The 21033-nt window shown below is 38.8% G+C and overlaps 1 protein-coding gene across 6 annotated transcripts in view; it reads right to left on the bottom strand.

Moving 5' to 3' along the window:
• The window catches only part of diaph3 (diaphanous-related formin 3), a 320772-nt gene that overhangs the window by 62816 nt on the left and 236923 nt on the right, over positions 1 to 21033 (bottom strand). For all 6 annotated transcript variants that reach the window (XM_084394616.1, XM_084394618.1, XM_084394615.1 and 3 more), the window contains one exon: positions 13140 to 13275. In XM_084394616.1, the coding sequence (XP_084250742.1) occupies positions 13140 to 13275 (136 nt within the window). The remainder of the gene's footprint in view (positions 1 to 13139; positions 13276 to 21033) is intronic.

Raw genomic sequence — 21033 nt, 5'->3', positions numbered from 1 at the left:
CAAAACTGTTGACCTTTACTAGCCAAGCTTCAATTAGACACAAAGAGAGTGAGTCTGTGATAAAGTGTGTGTGTGTGTGTGTGTGTGTGTGTGTGTGTGTGTGTGTGTGTGTGTGTGTGATAGACCAACCACTTATCACCGCACTCTCCAACTGAAATACAAACTTGCTAAATTGAATCCATTATATTCTCACAATGAATTAAAAAAAAAATTAGTTTTTTTTTCCAAAGAACATAAACTTCAGTTATTTACATTTAACATTGTTTGCTAGCAAATATGCATAAAATAAATGTTTATGCACAGAATACATAATGCAATGATGATGACGACAATAATAAAAATAATAATTTGTAGAGCAGAAATGACAGCTAAGTCTTTTCCCTAGAGTACGTACTGGCTTTGTTACGTTTCTGCCATCATTTCATCCGTTCTTCCAGACAGATTTGCTTTTAAATATTCTTCTAGCCTTGCATCTAGGACCTTTTTTGGTAGAAAAAATAACAATAAAAAAATAAAAAAATCACTTTTTTGCAGACACGTAATTTTCCTGTATTCTGCATAATCCACTCACTAATTTTGTTTTTAACAACATATTACAGGTATGGTTTAGCCAATGCTACATTTGTAGCATACATGTCACTTAGAAGCTAGAAAAGGTTTTATGTTGGTCTCATCTGATTACAAAATCTTTTCCACATTTCCATCATGAGCCGTGTCATGTCTTTTGGCAAACTCCAGAAATGCTGCGACATGGGCTGCGTTTACACTTGGCATTAGCATGCGATCACCGTGATCCGATCAAGCAGATCGGATCATAAGCCAATCAGGACACGGTGCGTTTACGCCAAGTGGCTTCTGTATCTGGATAACAGATTGGATCTCACATTCCCGCGGAAAAAGGAATGGCTCCAGTGCAAAGTCGACCTGAAATGGTGGGTTTTCTTTTAAAACCGGTTTTCAGTAGGGGTACATTTTACAAATCTCGCAAAATGAGGAGGATGAAGTAGGTTACTAATAATGTGGATAGATGCCGTAATGGAAACGGTACAGAGAAATGTATGGGTCCGAGAACGTTGCCAGCTGTGGTGGGAAAAATGCCTTCTTTACAGAAAATGTATGGTTCTGCAACTTTCGGGTGCGAACTGCGAAGGCAAACATTTCAGCATATTTGCGATGTAGCCTATATGTACTTTGCACTCGACCGCAAAACCACACAGCTCTCAGTTCCGGAGAGAGGAGGGGGAATAATGACAGTGGGCGGAGTTTCGTGTGATGTCCACCTGTGAATGCAGACACGATGGCTGGATTGCATTTACATTACACTGAGACCCGATCACAATGCGTCCTCAACTACCTCCGAACCTGGACACGCTGATCGGATAACATTCAGATACAGGTCACATGTTAATGCCAAGTGTAAACGCAGCCATGGATCTTTTTGAAAAAGATTTGAAAAAATTGTCCTCTTTTGTATCGTACTCCTGAATCGGCCAGTGTTATCCAGGGCTCTTGATAAGCTGTCTGGTGCACCTTCAGCTCCAGAACTATGTAGACTCTACAAAGTGTTTGCTGGTCTCTCTGTACCTTCCATCACAAGTCTCCTGCTTGTTTGTGAAAAAAACACAACTGTCTACACAGTGTTGGGGTGGTTTGATAATAGCTTTCACAATGCCCACTGGGACCACCAAACACCTGCATTATTTTCAATTGTTATGTACTTTTTCCCCCCTGCAGTTTATGCATTTGTTTTACATATGTTCTTTAGTCATTTTCACCGGTTTAATTTAATTCAGACTGAATAACACTCCAATAACTGTGGGAGTTTATGATAAAGCATATGGGCAAGTGATTTTAATGATTCACAGGTAGAGACCAATTATAAGGCAATTGTGTCCTCATTAGAGCAACCGTATTTCATCTGTGCAAGCGAAGAGCTTCTACAACCCAGGTAAAGAATATTTACATAAATTTCATAAGTTTTTATCTGTACAACTACTGTCTTCACTCACTTACTGTACAGTGTCACATTTAAAATAATTTGAGATTCAGTGCTTACATTTGTGACACTGTTTGCTTTTCCAGAACTCTCCATCAATACTATCTGTAATATTGGATAATATTTTGATAAGAGATTTGAAACCAATATATCATCCATGCCAAAAGTCTATGTATCATTTGCCCATTTTACCATCTGCCAAGCAAAAACCTAATCACTGGAATAGTACTAGAACACCTCTTCCCAACAGTGAAAAGTCAAAAATATGCATGAAAACAATACAGTACACTGTGTGTGTGTGTGTGTGTGTGTGTGTGTGTGTGTGTGTGTGTGTATGTGTGTGTATGTATGTGTGTGTATATATACATATAGGTAGTTCATTGTCATCCCATTACGACTTCTATAATTTGTTGGTTCTTTGATGACTGTATAGTCCGATGCGGGAAGCACACTGTCTTTTACAGATAGGGCATATGCAAATTTCTCCTGATTGTCTTGGAAGGCAGAAACAAGCATGGACTGCTTTCTTTGGTGTCTTTTAGACAGACGATGTTTAGTTCTTCTCTTCATAACTTTGTACTCCATTCTGACAAAGTTGTTGGCAAAGTGTGCGATTCAGGGCACTACTTTCCAGGGATGTGGGCTTTATCCCGCACTTCTTAAAGCCTTTTAGTTGGTCTTTCAGCCTCTTTTTTTGACCTCCTACAGAACGGCAGCCAAGATGTAATTGACCGTACAGTACCTTACATGGGAGGTGACTTGGTGGCACTCTCACAACATGATCAAGCCACCTGAGTTTGGGAAAAGCATTAGGGTTGCTTCTATACTCCAACAGTTAGTTTTTTGCAGGATCTCAATATGTGGCACTCGATCTTGCCGTGTCACTTTGAGGATGCGCTGCAGGCATCTAATAAGGAGAGATTCCAACATTTTCACATGTCGGTCATAGATAGTCCATGTTTCACAACCATACAGGCGGGTGGGTGAGGCTGATTGCTCGATAAACAGCAATATTTGTGTGTATATGTAAATGAATGTTGCTGAACACTCTTATATATAGACACACACACAAACACATGCAAAGCTGTTGTCCCCAATCTCTCTGCTGACAGTGGGCAGTGTCTAAGTGAGTGGTGAGCGAATGAGTTATGATATTTATTTATTTTTCGCCAAGCAAAGAGCGAGTGGCTGGCACTGAACCTGACCACGAGAAAATGAGGCGTGAATGTCAATCACTTATCTCAGTGTTCCAACACCATCTTCTTCACCCACAGGACCCAGGACAGCAGCAGCTGTCACGGCAACGGTTCAGAAACCAGCACTCTCAGATAGACAGACAGGTGCTAATGGACAGGTGTGAAAAGACATAAAGGTGCACCACTAGCAGGGAACTCGGTACTACAGAACACAATATAAGTCGATAAGAGAGCTAGGGGGAAAAAAACAGAGGAATGCTTAAGGCAGAGAGAGGAGAAATAACTAGTAACATGCTACTGAGTGGAGGCTTGAGGAAAGAGATGCAATCATAGAAAAGCAGATGAATGTCCAACTGCATTTGTGCATGTGGGTGTGTGTGTGAGACTCTTTGCTACACCGACATGCGTTGTGCATGCTGTTCAATCAGACCTGACTATTTACACGCAGCCTTGAATCGACACAACTGATCGATCGCAAAGACCCGCCCCCTTTAGTTACTGTTGCTATGTCCGACAAGCCATGCCGCTCTCACGCCACACCATGTTCTCACGCAGTGAAAAATACATTGTGGAGCAGAGAGGACACTGACAGCACACTGACAACACGCTGACAGACAGGACAGACCAGGTTACTTTTGATATGAAACAAAGTCTCACCTTTCAAAGTTGGTAATTTTTTAAAGAAATTTAAACAATACCGTTTTGTGGCTCTTTAATGTGTCGTGACAGATCGCTGTAGAGCCTCAGTTAAAGATGCCCGTGAACCGATCATTTCTTCCTTCTAGTTAATTTATAGCATCAAATAAACATGAATGAACATAAGGAATGTTGTTTTAACCGCGGAAAGTACACTCCATTTTTCAAGTTCAAATCCTCCAACGTTAATCTACTAACTCTCCTGACTGCTTTGTCGGACAAAAATGGCGTATTCGGCGGATGGCGGATTGTGATTGGTCAGATCGCCTGTCAATCAAACTCCCTGCGAAGGGTCAATTTATAAGGAAGGGTCATGCTTAGAATATTTACTTCTTTCTGAGAAGAGAGAGAGTGAGCCAAGGGAAATGAGAGTATATTATAATATGGACTACGATGATTGACATTAGCCTGCACACAGTTTTCCAGGTGTCACGTTTCTTATTTCTTTTGAAATATAGGCCCAGATAGCCCGGTTGCAGGAAGAATGGATGGATAGACGGACAGCGAGAGGGTGTGATTTAAGAGAAATGGAGAAAGAGAGCGCGAACCCGAAAGAGCGATAAGTGCTAGGAGGTAGCCTGCTGGGTCTCTGATGGAGGAGAGAGGGATGGAGGGTGGCTTTAATAAAGAGCTGAGTGAAGAAGAGAGAGGAGGTGTGAGAGGGAAGGATATGGTGTGATTTAGCCAGGAACGGAAAAGGCATTTGGCTTGATTGCTGTTGCCACTCTTTTAGTTCTCCCTCTTTTTTATAAATACGAGAGAGTGAATAGAAGCACTCATACTGAAGAGAAAGACAGAGAGAGAGGGCGACTGCTCTTCAAATAAAACCTAATACATCTAAATGTTCCAAAAAAATAATAATAATAATCTTTAAGCAATGAACTCTATAAATCAAAGCATTTTATCATTTTTCCTTTAAAAAAAAAAAAAAAAAAATGTTTTAATAACTGAATAAATGGTATGAGTATAAATAAATGGCCATGAGACGGTAAAGATAAACATACAACGTGGACTTTTTTTTAATCATTTTGTCAAGTATTTCAATTACTTTCAGCTTTCCCTCAACCTAAAAACCTATGAAACTACCCTTCTGTACCCCTTCTGCTGCTAGTAAAGTGAAAGGCCTTAGATGTATTTGCTCTTAATCGCCATGTCAGCACAACTTATGAACACTTTATTATTGTCGTAGCATGTCTTTTATAGGAGAAGCTACACTTCAGTCCAGCTGAGATTTATGAGACGTTCATTACGGATCACAGAAACACATGATTTCACTGATCTGAGATCAAACAACAGCATGCGAAGGGGCTGGACAGGTGTCTGCACAGGTTGAGCAATAATGGCGGAACAGCACAATCATTCCTGACGTATCAACAGCCGCTCACAGTTCATGTCCGTTCTCTCTCGCATTTGTCTGAAGAGGGTGAAAGAGAGATGACAAATAATGAAGACAGCAATTACCTCCCCTATAATCTTTCATCAACCCTCTTTTCTTGTTCTCATCTTTCACATCATATTTTCCTGAACAGATACAAAGAGCGCATTTGCTCAGCTGTCTGTCTGCTATGGCTTTGACAAAATGCCACCCGCTAATCTGATTTGTCAGGTGCATATTCTGATTATTAAACCTTTACTGGAGCGTAAAGGTCAGATATTTTCACTTTTTTCAAAGAAAGGAGGAAACGTCAGTGAAAGATAAAGGGAAAATTGTTAGATCTCATGCATAAGCTCAGCAGGAGTCCACCTGAGCTCTAGAAGTTTCAATCTTAAAGAAACATTCCATTGCTTTGTGAACCTAGTAGAGCATGATGTTAATGCTCAATGGGTTTGATTTCCAGAGAACACACACACACACACACACACACACACACACACACACACACACACACACTGATAAAATGCATATCTTGAGATCGCTTTGGCTAAAACCATCTGGCTAATGTGCTGCAGTCTTTGCGAACGGATTGTTATCGAAGGAACAATACATCCTTTTTATAAATAATTTTTCTATTATATTTTTATATTATAGAAAAACACAAATGGATGCACTAAGCGCATATAATAAATTAAATCTGATGCGGGATGTGGGTTTTTATAAAACAAAGATTACATTATGCACATTGTGTATTTCAGTGCATAACACTGAGTACAAACAAGGCGTAACAATTCATCAAGCAATAACAGCCATTTCATGTGAATCTGAGTTTCTGTCAGCTCTAGTATTGTGCTGTAGCTCTGCCCATAGAGAAATCTATATAGTGAGGGTCAAGCAGTATTTTTTCTTTCGGTGTGAATAGACAAATTACTTGTTGCGCTGCACTTGCTTTGCAAAATTCAATTGAGCCCTGTTAAATTATGGACTCTTTGTGAGGATTTATTCCTTTTTGAACGTTTTACTAAGCTTTTACTGCATTTGTCCATTTCAGTATACCCTTTCATAGGCTGTAGGGCTCAGAGTCAGTTTCATCAGCTGGTTTCTGAGCTCCAGGGAGCTGGGAGTCCCCCTGTGGCTTCCTCCTGGAGGAGAGCCCATATCTGGGACAGAGTAGCCAGAACGCTGGGCTTTTACAGCACTTGCTGGAATTGGGAATAGCACAGGCGACTGTGTTTGCTCCGTGTCTATGGATATGTGGCCTAATTCTGTTAGATGTCTGGTCTGTTGCTTTCAACAAGCACAGAGACCCTCCCCTCTCTCTGAAAACATGTTCATGTAGTTCTCTCTACTCCTCCGGTCTGGTCTTGAATCATTGCTCTTCTCTGTGTGTGTGGCTCCAAAACATTTCAGAGGAAACTAGTGCACAGCTTCCTCTCCTGCTAACAGTGCCAAACCAATTTATTATATTTTTCTTCTCTGTCTCACATCCTACCACCCACCAAAGAGCGGCCCGCTTACGTTAACCCTAACACGTACAGAGCATCGCCTCTCTCACCGGGGCGGTTTGGATTACCACAGCGCTTTAATTGACAGTCTCCGTGGAGACGTACAGGAGAAGTGGCAATGGTAACCTGGAAACACAACAGAGCCTATTTGTGCTGACTTCAGACGAGAGACAGACATCATCAAAAATGTGAGTGAGAGTAAAAGAGAAAGAGAGGGAGAATTGTTATTATTTTTGAATAAAAAACAGCCGTTCACTGTCTTTTCCAAAGCTGTGTGCACACTGCACTTAGTGCAACCTTATGTGTTAAAGAGCTGCATGCACATGCTCACTTCCAGCATGCACGTGTCAGAGAGACATCAGAGCTCTGAGTCGGAGTACAGGAAAGAAAAGGGAGATAAAGAGGAACATGATTAGAAACTAATTGGTGTGAAAGAGATTTGTGATAGAAAGCAGACGGGGGAAGAGGAAGCAGAGGATGGTCTCTCTTTGAAGGCGACATTCTCTGAAAAGCTCTTTGATGTGGCCTCACTGTCTGCATCTCCTGCTGCACCTGAGCCTCCTGAGCCAAGACGAGCGCTAAAAATTTGAATTTTCTTTTACACTTAGGGCTGCACAATTAATTGATATATAATTGAAGCAATTAACTAATTGGGAACAGTGTTCGTTAAAACATTTCTTTTAGAACTATGTTTGTTGCGGCTAAACTTTTTTTGTTTTGTTTATTGATTACAACCCTTATCTGTTGCAATCACACACATGCCAGCTGTGTGAATGAATGCAATGGCCAATCAGATACTCAGTTTAAATTAAGTATTTGAGTGTTTCTTCAACAATGAGTACTTTTGCCAATGGACCTTTACAAACATGTGCAACTTTTTTTCTTCTTTTAAATATAAAGTAGTACAACTGATTTTTATAATCAAATAAATGTAATATAAAAGTGCTTGAAGTTGAAGAAGTACTGTCCAGTGTAAACAGCTTTGTTTAGAATGGTAATTTACACTGAACTGCAGGACACAGTCGAGTGAAAACATGCAACCAGTTACAGTTTTAGTGATTACAATGTGTTCAGTGACACACTCCAGGATTGTCATGTTACTCATGTTGTGTAATTTATTCTGCAAAAAAACTAGTAAATTTGATTCGCATGCTGCTAAGAGAGCCAAAGTAAACTTGACCACTCAGGCACTCTCGCTTTAAACAATGACCTCATGTTATACACGCATGCTAAACGCCAACTAGACTGAAGAGCGAATGAGATTGGAGTAACATGCTATAAAAAAGTGAGATGAAAAAAGGAGGGGACTGCTAGGTGTGTGTGTGTTTTGTGTTTTCTGCACACGTCGCACTGATGAGAAAAGCCAGACTCTGAGACTTGAAGTAAGTGATGCAGTTTGCAACAACTAGGCCGTAATAACAAAACAGTGAAGGAAAATGGCCCACTGATGCAATTACATGTGGCAGGTAGCAGTTTGCCATCTGAGTGGCTGCCTGATCAAAAACACGGACAATCACAACAAGCAGAGCTTTTCCTGCTTTGAGAAAAAGTCTGCAGTTCTTCTCTGTAGTTGTGGTCTTTCCAGTGATAATTATTAAGATAACACTGATTAGCGCACGCTGGGGAGCTGCAGGGCAAGAGCGTCTGCTCTGAGGCTCTGTGGACGAGAGAGAGCGATCACACTGGTTGACTGGACAGGAAGCAGTATTAGCTGAAGAGACACCTGAGACCTCCTGAAAGAGACACATTTATACGCCAGAGCCTGCTCAACACACATACACACTCACTCATTTACACGCTCTCCACTTCATGCATCTCTCTTTTTCCATCTGAATCAGCACACACACTCCACCTGTGGCTCAGCCACTCATCCTAAAGTGCATGCGGAATGACAGAGAGAGAGAGAGAGAGAGAGAGAGAGAGAGAGATTGGTCCTACACTGTAAGAGCCTGCATGTTCTAGGTTGGAGAAGTCAGTCCTTGTAAGAGGACACTGCTGGTGTTTGATTGATGAAAGGATGAGAAGAGAGAGAGATGGAGTGAGCAGACACAAATAAGGGTGGAAGTACCCACATGACACTTTAGAACTGAGGCTGGGTGATATAGCTTTTTTTTTTTCAAGACTCAGTATCTTGATATTTTTTCAGCTTTTAGACAATTGCCAATGTGTTGAAATGTATGTATTAGCTCTGAAATGGCTTCAAATTGTGATCTTTTCCCCGATTATTAACAGCCACTGTCGCAAAACAGATTCAAAACTATACAAAACATTTAAATATGAAGGTTTTCAACTAAACGGAAGAATGGCACAATAATTAGTATTAATATGCAACAATATAGCAATATCTAACAATAAACTAGCAATACTTATCCACATATACACTATCGTTCAATTCAGTACGATTTTTTTTATGTTTTTGAAAAGTCTCTTTTGCTCACCAAGGCTGCATGTACAGTATTTCATGTAGTACACTAATATTGTGTAATATTCTTACAATTTAATATACTGTTTTCTATTTTATTATATTTTAGAACGTAATTTATTCCTGTGATGGCAAAGCTGTATTTTCAGCATCATTACTTCAGTCTTCAGTGTCACATGATCCTTCAGAAATCATTCTAATAGGCTGATTTGGTGCTCAAGAAACATGTATTATTATAAATATTGTCAATGGTCATGCTGCTTAATATTTTTGTGGAAATGTTTTAGTATTTTTTGATGAATGGATATTTATTTTTGTGACAATGTAAAAGTCTTCATTGTAACTTTTAATCAATTTAACGTATTATTGCGGATTAAAAGTAATAATTTCTTTCAAAAAAAAAAAAGTAATGATTTTGTACGATAGTGTATGTGTTTAACAAAACATTTTAAAGCCTAAAAAACTAAACGTTTAGGGTGATGTGAACTCAAATTCTTGTAATATATTCAGGGAAATGAATCAAACATTTTTGCAACTAAAATTTATATCAGAGTCTTAAGGAGTAACTGCTACAGGTGCAGTTGCAGAAAACATAACAGCAAAATAAAAAATGCAAAAGCAAAATCATTGCATTATTCACGATACTGGTTAACATTACATTCAACCACAAAATAATATCAAGTATTGGTTACACTTTATTTTAAGGTCTCTTTGTTATAGTGTAATTATACTGAGTAATATTAAGTAACTAAGATTAGGGTTTGGTTTGAGGTTAGTTGCATGTAATTATGCATAATGTATAGTAACTATTATAGGAACTGCATGTAACATCTGTAACAATGACACTGTCACCCAACTATGTTGTAAATATTTGGTTCAGCTCTTGGCCCTATAACGTTAATTTTAAGTTGAACAAATGAAACCAGTCCAATGCTTCTAATGCACTGGCAGGCTCAATGAAGTGTACTTGGACTCGAACAGAGAAGATAGTTTAAACAGAGTTATGCTCAGAGACGCATAACATTGGGATGGGGAGAGTATTCAACAGAGAGCATAAGACAGAGTAAGACTAAGACAAAAAGTATTTTTCTGAGGATATAATCAGAGTGCAAGTGAGTTAAGCAGAGAGATAAACGAATTCATCTAAATGTATAAATAATTCATATACCGACTGCCTGGACAGTGTGTAGTGCCCCCTGTTGAGCACAGACAGCGGTGACATGTTGTCAGTAAAACTTGTAGAAGAATCTCAAAGTTGAAACAAAACCACTTTGGATCTGAATGACTGTGTCATGAGACATTTAATGAAATCTGCATTAACCTAGAAAGGTTTATTAGAGACCTGCTCTAGAGACTTAAACACTGAGATTTGTTTTAAATGAAAGTGAAGGACAGCAGTCCTCCAAAGGAGAGGAAAAAAGGAAAAAAGAGAAACATTCTAAAACAAAACCCAGCAGAATCAGAATCAGACGTGCTTCAGTGGCTGCCCTTTAAAAAACCTTGACTTATTCATCTCTACTGAGGATTATGCTTCTAAACAGATACAAAAATAAATAAAAATCAGAACTCACCCACCATCACACAAACTGTCAAATCTCCTAAAATGTATACTTCATTTCTTAGCTTACCTCTAAAAGCACTTTCACAACATTCCTCAATGGACAGAACTCTATGGTGCTCGTCCTGCAAGTGGTGTTTAAAGGTCAAACAATTTCAACTCTCACCCACTGACCCCTTTGAAGCACAGGCAATAAGTGTGTTCGACTGTGCCTTGGCTTCCTGATTGGCAAGATTTGCTGGTTGCATTTGGGGGACTCATCAACTTAGATAATGTCTACTTCCCGTAGTGGAGCTCACAGTGTTCGCTTTATTGCAGATGAAGTTGATCAGATGCAGTATTTATCAGATATGTTCAAATTTTACATGTAGTAATAATTTTTACTGAATAGGTTACGTGCTGTTTAGGGCTGCACGATTAATTAAAATTAATCTGCGGTTATTTTATGCGCAGCTTGTCAGTGCAGCACGGCTCTGTGATCGGTAGTAAATGCTGCTCTATGTGAAAGCCAGAGGGCGCTCTCGTGCAGAAACTCCAAATATGCCCCGCACGTCATTCCAGGAAATCCCTATGAGTATCATACTATCGCTGTAGCTGAATAATCAGAAGATTGAAACGCTTTGCTTGATTAAACAGGACTAATAAACATTGCTACGACAATGTATGGTTTATCTTGAGTTCTTCAAGCCTTCTCTGGTATTTTCATGATAATAAAGTATATTTATACTTCAAAGCTAATCAACATAGCCTTTATCACTGTATATAATACTATGAAATAATATGTTGTGTGCCTTATTCTGTGTAAGAAGTCACATCATCTCACAGAAGCATGCTCAACTGTCGTTATGAAGTGAGTTTGGAGTAAAAACATGTTATTAAATGTTGTCTTTTGTTGGACAAGGCTCCAAGGCTTCGCATGTTTGGAAAGATGTTTGACGCATGTTGCTTTTTTAAACGCACAACATTGTAAGTGACTCAAACTCGCAGTGCTTTCAGAAAGAGCAGCGTTTACTACTGATCACAGAGCTGTGATTCAATGACAAGCTGCTCATAAAAAAAAAAAAAAATGTATAGTCGCAATAAGCCATGCGATTAATCGTGCAGCCCTGGTGCTGCTTAGAAGAAGAAAAAAAAGTTTTAAATAAGCTTACATTATTTAGGCTAAATAAGTGGGGCTTGTTATTTTATCGATTAATTTTGACAAACATAACACAAAATAACAAGATTCGATTATAAAAAATTCTGCTCACACAGATTTGTGAGCATGAGCATAATAGAATAAACATAAAAAGTCATGGTTGTCATCTGTGAATCTGGTCAATCGTGAAAATCGTCATTAGGCGCTCTGGAGAAACTGTCAGCTGAGCCAGACGGCTGCTTTCCAATCACTCTCGTCATACTCTATTGTATTGTATAATCTGTATTGAATAGGGCGCTATATAAATAAAGGTGACTTGACTTTATTAAACTAACAATAGTAAGGCCAACCAAAAGTAATGTGGGTATCATGATTATCTGGCTATAATTTATTGTCTTACTCATTCTAGTACGATCTGACTCATACTACAACACTGAAGTCACGTTCATTGGCTTAAAGTAATATGACCACAAATACATCATGCATCCCCCTAACTCACTCACCCACCCGCAGATTTCAACTTTAAGCCCTCCACCTTGCACTGCACTTCATGCCCCACTGCCACCACACATCCTACCATAACCCAACACTAGATTCACTACTGACAGTACCACACTCCACATATTCATTTGTAAGTGTGTATGTGTGTATTTTAAGTGCATGAAGAATGCACGCAGGCTGCTCTTCTGCTTTATTGACTCAGCGTGAGACCCGATACGGACACAAAACTCATCCCAGTCAACACTGAGAGCCCGCTGCGAGTATGTACACACCCTCACACACATTCCGCAAACAGCAGGAGGCAAGCACGAGTGGCAACATATTATAACAAACTCATTTCATGTGTGTCTCATGAGTGCACAGAACCTGTTTGTAATCCAATCACATCTCTAATATCATCATGCATTACATTGCATCATTATGAGTTAGATGCTCGCTTAGAGAAAAAAAAAAGAATGTAAACATTATAGAAAGTGAGTAATGCAGATCGGCCTGTTTCAGAACTGACAAACACTACAAAGTAACGTTTTCGACATTATGAAAGCCATTGCATTTGTGGCATTATAACAACGATGGGCTGTTCACATGGTAACAGATTGACAACAGGACACATAAACGCTCTCACTCTTCTGTCTGTTTAAAACAAGCTCCCATGTGCGTGTGCAGGGATTCGTTTCATCCATCTTCAAAGGTGATTTTTCTAAAGCTCACTCTCGTGAAAACTTTCAGTGAGTGACTGATAAACATCTCACCTGTGTTGACCTCCAGCAGTCTCTTCTTCCTCATCTGCCGCTCCTGCTTCTCTCGTTCTGCCTTCTCTTTGGCTATCCTCGCTTTCCTCTGCTTCTCCTCCGCCTCTCTTCTCCTTACGTTCTCCTTCACCGCTTGCTGGAGACAAAAAAGGCAGAGATAGAGCAGACTATTGAGGAAACAAGTAAAGATAAGCTTGCCATTTACAAACAAAAGGCGAGTACATTTCTTAAAATAAATCACTTTTACTCAGACTCATTAAATTGATCAAAAGTGACAAAGAAATGCATAATGTTACAAAAAATGTCTATTTCCAATAAAATATTAATGATTATTATTATGAGAACATTTATTGTATCTATATTAACTGTAAAACAATGTAAATAGTTTTTTGCATTAGTGATGCGTTGGCAATATTGTGCAAATCATGTCGATTTACTTTGAAAACTGAAAGAGCGAGTGAGTATAAAAAGCTTTTTCCGAATTTTTAACTGGTATAAAGATTTTTTTATTGTTTATTTTTTTATATATTTCTGAATTTTAGCCCAGGAGTCACTGACCTACACAACATTCTGGTGATGTGAATACAATTGAGTCGAACACACCACACTAAGACCTCAGTAAACAGTCTATAAATAGACATTTCAATGATTTTAAAAACCAAGTTGAGTCTCAAACATCCATGTTCAAAACTATTCAACCCCAAAAGTTAGTGTTTAGCAGAACATCCTTTACCCTTTATACCCTCCAAACAAATGCTTATGGCAAGTGTTCAGAGGACACTGACACCTCTCTATTGGACTCTTAGCCCACTGCTCATGTGAAAAGCTTCCAGCTCACTGACATTTTGTGCTTCCTGTGCTGCCACCGCTTGTTTCAAATCCCATCAAAGATTTTCAATGGGACTTAAATCTAGAGGCTGAAACGGCCACTCAAGGACATTCCGCGCCCGATCCCTGAACCATGTTCTGGTAGACTTGGATGTATGCTTGGGATCATTGTCTTGCTGGAAAGTCCAAGCTTCAATTTACATGCTGAAGGCATCACACTCTATGCCAAATTGGCCTGGTACTTCAAAGAATCCATGGTGCCAGTTACATGGTCAAGATTGCCATTTCCTGCAGCAACAAAACACCTGACTGACCCAACCAAATGATGTTGTGCTTAAGCTAGCTGAAACCATATAAAACATATTAAACAGGAAATTTGTTAAGTTATTCAATTATCATTACACAACAAATGAAGACTGATGAAGTAAAAAAATTTTGTAACCATATATATAGAGGGGTGCACACAACTTTTTTGGTCTGGATCTCTTGGTACTCACACTTCACATGGCACACTTATCCTTCAAGCTGTCTTCATCACTTTCCTCCTGACTGCTCTCCTCACTATCTTATTTTCTCTCGAAAATGCTAGATGAAGTTCAGTTTTATTTTTTAATTCTGGTTTAATTTTTCTGGATTCCGTTTTTTTTTTTGGCTCCATTTTAATGGTTAAATAAAAAATTTAGTAATCATGAATGTCTAATTGAAATCATGAAACTTATACAATTTAACAACAATTTCTTAAAAGTTTAACAAAGAGATCAAATTCTAAATGATGTGTTTTCTGGATTCCATTTTAATGGTTTAATTAAATGTTAATAATCAAAAAGCATGTCTAATTAAATTCATAAAAACAACAATTTTAATAAAAACATTTTTTAATTAATTTGTATGACATGTTTTTTTTTTTTTTTCACAAATGCTGTGCTTGTGTATTTTCCGGTAATCAAATGAGGACAGAAAACATTAATTTATTTTATCTTTTAATCATATGAAATTAAACAAACTTTTGTCAAACAACGTGCTACACAATGAGCTTTACTGTTAACATTAAAACATGGAAGAAAAATGTATTATTCCTTAAAAAAAAAAGTTTCGATAATAATAATAATTATTATTAGTGTTAGTATTATTATTACATTGAGACGTATCTAAATTCTACTGTACAACAGTTATATATTTCTGTCAAGTTAAACCAATTCTTAATTTTGACGGGTTGCCATGAAGATCTTTGAGTTTCTGTGTGTTTATGATATGATAGTTTTTCCCAAATGTTTTATTTTTATTTTATTTTTTATTACGATACACTACCATTCAAAGGTTTAGGGTAAGTGATATATACATTACTATGATTACTGAAGGATCATGTGACATTGAAGACTGGAGTAATGATGCTGAAAATTTAGCTTTGACATTACATAAATAAATTATTTTATTTTATATTATATATAATTATATTATAACAGAAAAAAAGAAAGTTCTTTTAAAGTGTAATAATATTTTACAATATTTCTGTTTTTACTGTATTTTTGATCAAATAAATACAGCCTTGGTGAGCTTAAGTGACTTCTTTCAAAAACATGAAAGAGTGTTATTGAAAAAAATAATAATCTTTTGACCGGTACTGTATATACTAATTTACATTATCATTATGAAACATGTTGGGGGGTATGTAGGGGGATGAATAATTTTGATCAATTATAATTAATACATTACATATTTGATTGCAATATACAGTAAATGAAAGAAAGAAAGAAAGAAAGAAAGAAAGAAAGAAAGAAAGAAAGAAAGAAAGAAAGAAAGAAAGAAAGAAAGAAAGAAAGAAAGAAAGAAAGAAAGAAAGAAAGAAAGAAAGAAAGAAAGAAAAAAGACAAACTGGAAAATAATGTTAAGTGGAGTAAAGTGGCAGAAAGAGAGAAAAAGACCTCTCATTAACTAAGCCATTCCCAGGTTTTGACAACGCTCTGAGCACTTCAGACATTTTCAAGAAAATCTGGGGGACAAGAACTGGGCAAAATGTCCCCTCCTTGCTTGCTTTCTTTTCTTTTTGAACCATTAGCGGTTGGAGAGGGTTGTTAGAAATCTATAACTCTTTTGGTTTGATGAGGGCTACTTTTCTAGGTGTAAGAACACTCGGGCAATCAGAACAAGCTATCAGAAAGAAACATCATTAGAGCAGTCACCTTGTCCTAACTCTTCATATTTCTCTTTCTCCGGCTCTCTTTCTCTCTTCAGCCTTAAAAGCCTTCTCCAGATAATGGATGTATTTCTAAGTGTGCAGAACAGAGCAAGTGGCACACCTCACACAAAGGTAAGGTGTAAGAGGCAAAAGACGAACAGGTTTAATGAGAAAAGGCAGAAAGAAAGAGTGGGAGAGAAAGAGTGGGGAGAGGGGAGTTCAACGCAAATGGAAAAATAAAGACGGCTGAGAAATAACCTGAATTCATAATTCAATAATTTACATAAGGGTATGAGTACTGCATTTCTAGATTTAAAAAAAGTTTAATGCATTTACAGAAGTAATGCACATATCCTGGGCCCATATCCTGACACATGCAAATGGATAAATATTAAGTCCACTTAAGCCCATATACATATGCGCGCACAGTTTTTTTTTCTTATAAATTATATTTTATTACATGTCTATGGGGCTGTTGAATGCTTGAAACTGATTGGTTGACGAACGTTCTAAAGTGTGCAATTATTTTCAGGAAAGCGCATGGCTAAGGCATATTTGTTCAGTGATTACTACGAAGAAAACAGATAGTAAAACCATAGATATAATGGTCTTCTCAAGTAACTGTTCGAACTTCCGTTCCGGGTAAAGCAACACCCACTTCCAGTTTTATCCGAATATAGACACGAATACATTTGAGATTGTTACAGATACAGATATTGGCTCCGCTGCAAACCCCTAATATATATTTACACACAAACTCTCTCTGACTGGCCAATGAAACCCTCATCTGTTACTACCACGCCAACCCATAATTTTGTTGTCCTATTAAAGCATTTCACCATCATATCTAATATTTGTGCTGCTCTAAGAGGGGATTGACAAAAAGAAAAAGTTCCTCGTAAACGGCTAAGGCAGATGTCGCTGTCTATTTTTTGCACAGCTCACAGATCTCCAACTGATCCATAGTTGGAGCAGTGGTCCCTTAAATGAGCAGGAAATATGGCTATTGACGGCAGGCCAAGACAGAGTATAAGTCACATGATAACGAGGCTTATTCCCCATTGCGTGTGGCGGATTACGGCCACAGTCTGCGATCACAGTAAATCCTGACGAGGGGAAAAAGATAGCGAGATGGAAGGTGGGTTAAATCAGCTTTCCTCTCCATGGCTCTGTGACTGTGCGCACACAGAGCACTTTAAACACTTTCATTAGAATTAGAGGAGAATGAAAAGCAGTGGTGCGTGACCTCACGCTCTGTAGAATGGACATCAATATCAACACTAATACAAGAGGGGGATTCATAATGATCCTGCCCTTCCTTCAACACTTCTAGACTTCTAATACACTGTTTGTGACTTGTCAGTTGTCACTGGTGTTGCCCAAATGCAAATTTCTACACATTTCAAAACATTCTGCCAGAAGCCTAATTGTATCAGGGAACGTCTTCACTGATAGAGAAAATTAGGCAATTGAATAATTCACATTACATGCAGGGCAGGTGATTTGTTCCAGAAACATTACATGTACTGTAGATACATCATCTGTGGAAGATGTAGGACCATAAAATGTTCATCCATTCATTGAATTCGGTCCGAATGCAATGATATGATGTCCTACCTGCCTGCGTACACACCATAACTACAGTAATTTGTAAGAGATGGAAACCCATGACGTTATACTTGGAACAGTTCGTGACTCGAATTTATGTTTTTCAATGGCAACGCTATCAATGCTGAAATAAACTGCAGCAGTCAGGTGGTACAGGTCAGTGCCCTTGAAGTTGTTTATGTTCATTATTATTGTAATGTTACGTACTTTGAGACATGAGGTAGTTTAACGCCGTCTCTTGTGATGCTTTTGTTTTCTCCCTGCTGTACGAGTTCATGTTTTTTTGTGTTTTGAAGGAGGCGTGGCTTTGGAGACGCTCTGAAGGGAGGGTGGGATCTCATGTGCTCAAAGCTAGCATGCTATTGCTTGCCTCTCTGAAAATTGCCAACGGTACCTTTAAGCTTGTTTCGAGTCAGCAATTTGCTCAATTGGTCTCTGCTTTCTACACAGGAAGTGATGTTGGCGGTGCCCTGACCCAGGTCTTCTGCAGGTGGCTATAATGGGACACAGCGGAACTGCACAGATGTTGTTTCATCGCTTCTAGGGCTGCACAAAATATTGAATTAAAATCAATATCGCAATATGGCTGACGTGAATGATTTAAATAATTAAAATATATGTGCTACCGGTTTCAGAGTGAAGCAGGGCACGCATGTAAATGAACTAAGTGCCAAGCTTCACTCTGAAACTGACAGTGCATACTTTTGTCGGCAACCTGTCAAAATAAGATTGAGGGGCTGCTTTCTGTTAAAGACGCAATTATGACAAAGTAGTATGTCTCAAAGCTAGCCACCTCTCCCACTACATACTCAAAAGTATGTACTTTAAGGTCTAATAATGCAGTTCATAGATTCTCATCCGTGGAATGCGCCACTTCCGGTATTTCTCTGGTTACTCGACACGGGTAAATTGCAATCGAGGATTTTTAAAAATTGAGTACTCAAATTTAATCGTGGAATCGTAACAGTCCTGGTCAGGATTTTTTTTACAATATCGTGCAGCCCTAATCACTGTAGAAGCACTATACAGACAGAGGTCTTACCCAACATGCTTCGCTTGAGACCAGCAGCCTCATCTGAACCGCATGTGACAGGTATGTCAATCCAACCTCTCGCGCAGTGGCCACCATACTCAGGTAAATTATCGACAGCAGTTTAGAGTGAGATTGTCAGCAGATGCCACGATTAAGTCGACAGCGCCTCGGTGTACAACAGCTCCGACGTGAGTCAGCATTCAGGAGCAGATGGGCCAACGCTGAACGATGAGTGAACTAGTTATTAGATGTTCAATAACAGTTCCGGGGAAAATGTGCAAGAGGCTGAGGATGTTCCATTATGCCTCTTCAGTGGCATAATAGAAAATAATAACATAAGAGCTGGTCTAATCCCTGACTGAAAACCATGATAGAAGACTTACCGACAAGAACAAGCTCTTAGAGAAACTCACAAAATGTCCCAACAGAAGAAATGCATGTTTCCACATTGAATGGCATTATTAAATGCTTTTATACACATCATTTTAATAGCTATACAAAAAGGTCAGTTTGTTAAACTAAAGCATAAAAGCATTGATGTTTTCTAAAGAACTATGTGCTGAATCCATTTATTCAATTATAGGTTAAAACTTACAGGTCACAAAACCTTAATCTGTGGAAATTATAGTTTCAATTGTCTGAGAGACCTTAAAGGCCCCCTAAATATTTTGTTTTTTAGCTTTTAGTATGAATATGTTAGCCTTAAGGTTATGAATAAGCTGGTTTGTTCCAAAACAATGACAAAATTTACATTTAGGAGATATAAGCATTCAAAACTTACAGTCTCTCACTTCCGCTAAAATGGATCACATATTTTATGACATCACCGCGGACTTCTACCCTGGTAATCCAGAGTTCTCGCGAGAGCACAAGTTGAATTTGCTCAGCGAGTTACTCTGGTGTCGAATAATGTTGCTCTGGTGTCGAATAATGTTGCTCATTAAATATGCCCCTCGATCTGAGCTGCACCAATCACATCGGGTTATCTGATATAGGCGGGCCAGAGGCGAGATGACGACAGCGCTGTGACGTACAAGTCATTAGTAAACATTGCAAGATGGTTATGAATGAATATCAGTTGTTTGAAACGGCTTTGGCCGCTACAATGACCGAGTTAGACTTGGCTTTTTATCTAAAACAGGAACAGAAGACGCCGCTCGAATCGTTCCTTTGCAAGAAGGACGTTTTTGCTGTTTTGCCGACCGGACACGGTAAGAGTCTAATCTACCAGTTAGCTCCGCTGGCAGCTAAGCGCATGGGGTTTATTGTTGTGATTGGTCGTAGTGTTATCCAATTGCGTGCAGTGAGATTTTCAAATGCATGCTTGGTGCCACCCCTCGAGCTGGCCGATTTTCATTAGTCGACGCCAGACCATTAATCTTTTAGATTTAGGTCTGGATTTCCAGGCTAGCGGACTTCAGCTTCTCATCACATCTTCTGTCCAATTAAATGCTCTATTAGAATCTAAAGCATCTCGCCCCCTATGCTATACATACCACCTGGCCAAAGCGATCATTGACAGACACATCATGGAGCAATATGGGTTGGAGATGTGTGTTCGGTTGCTCAAACGCTTGAGTTTTATTCTGTTTTCCAATCTCAATTTATTCACACCTCTACAACTGAGTCCCAACATATTATCAGCGCTAGAATTCACTTCCATGGTGCTGTCAAGTACCACTTGCAGTCTTGTGAGGTAAACTAAACGCTATAGGCCTATGTCACGAAAAAATTGAAGACCGGAAGTACGTCTTTTAGTAGGGATACGGCTCTTCCGGTTAGCTTTTTACAATGGCGGAGTCCAATAGATACCGCTGGACCAAATCTCTCCGCAACCTGCCTGAAGTCACATATGACGATGTGGTTCGGATGGTAAATGAAAACTCTCAAGTGGAAAAGCGTGAAAGCTGAGGTATGGCTGTCTACGTCCTGACGCAGAGCAACCCGGTACACTACAACAACAGCGGCGGGCCGTTCGCCAGTAAGGTAAATGTTTCTATGGTAACAGCGAGTTGGACCAATCAGCAGACGTTGCTGCTACGCTTAGGATTGTGGGCAGTGTAGTTTTTTTTTCATAAGATCACAGCTAAATCATGTTTTTCTTAAAACAAGGTTGATTTCATACGAACTCATAGCTTCTACAGGAGCAAAAACCTTTGTTTCACAACCTCATAGCTCGTGGTCAGTCTACCTCGGATGGTTTAGACATCATGGCTGATAATCTAAATCCTTATCGAGAAATACTGTTG

Source organism: Rutilus rutilus, assembly GCF_951802725.1.
Source record: "Rutilus rutilus genome assembly, chromosome: 22".
In the NCBI taxonomy this organism is placed as follows: Eukaryota; Metazoa; Chordata; class Actinopteri; order Cypriniformes; family Leuciscidae; genus Rutilus; species Rutilus rutilus.
Note: the sequence above shows the minus strand (reverse complement) of the source record. Positions and strands in the feature narration are given on the sequence as shown.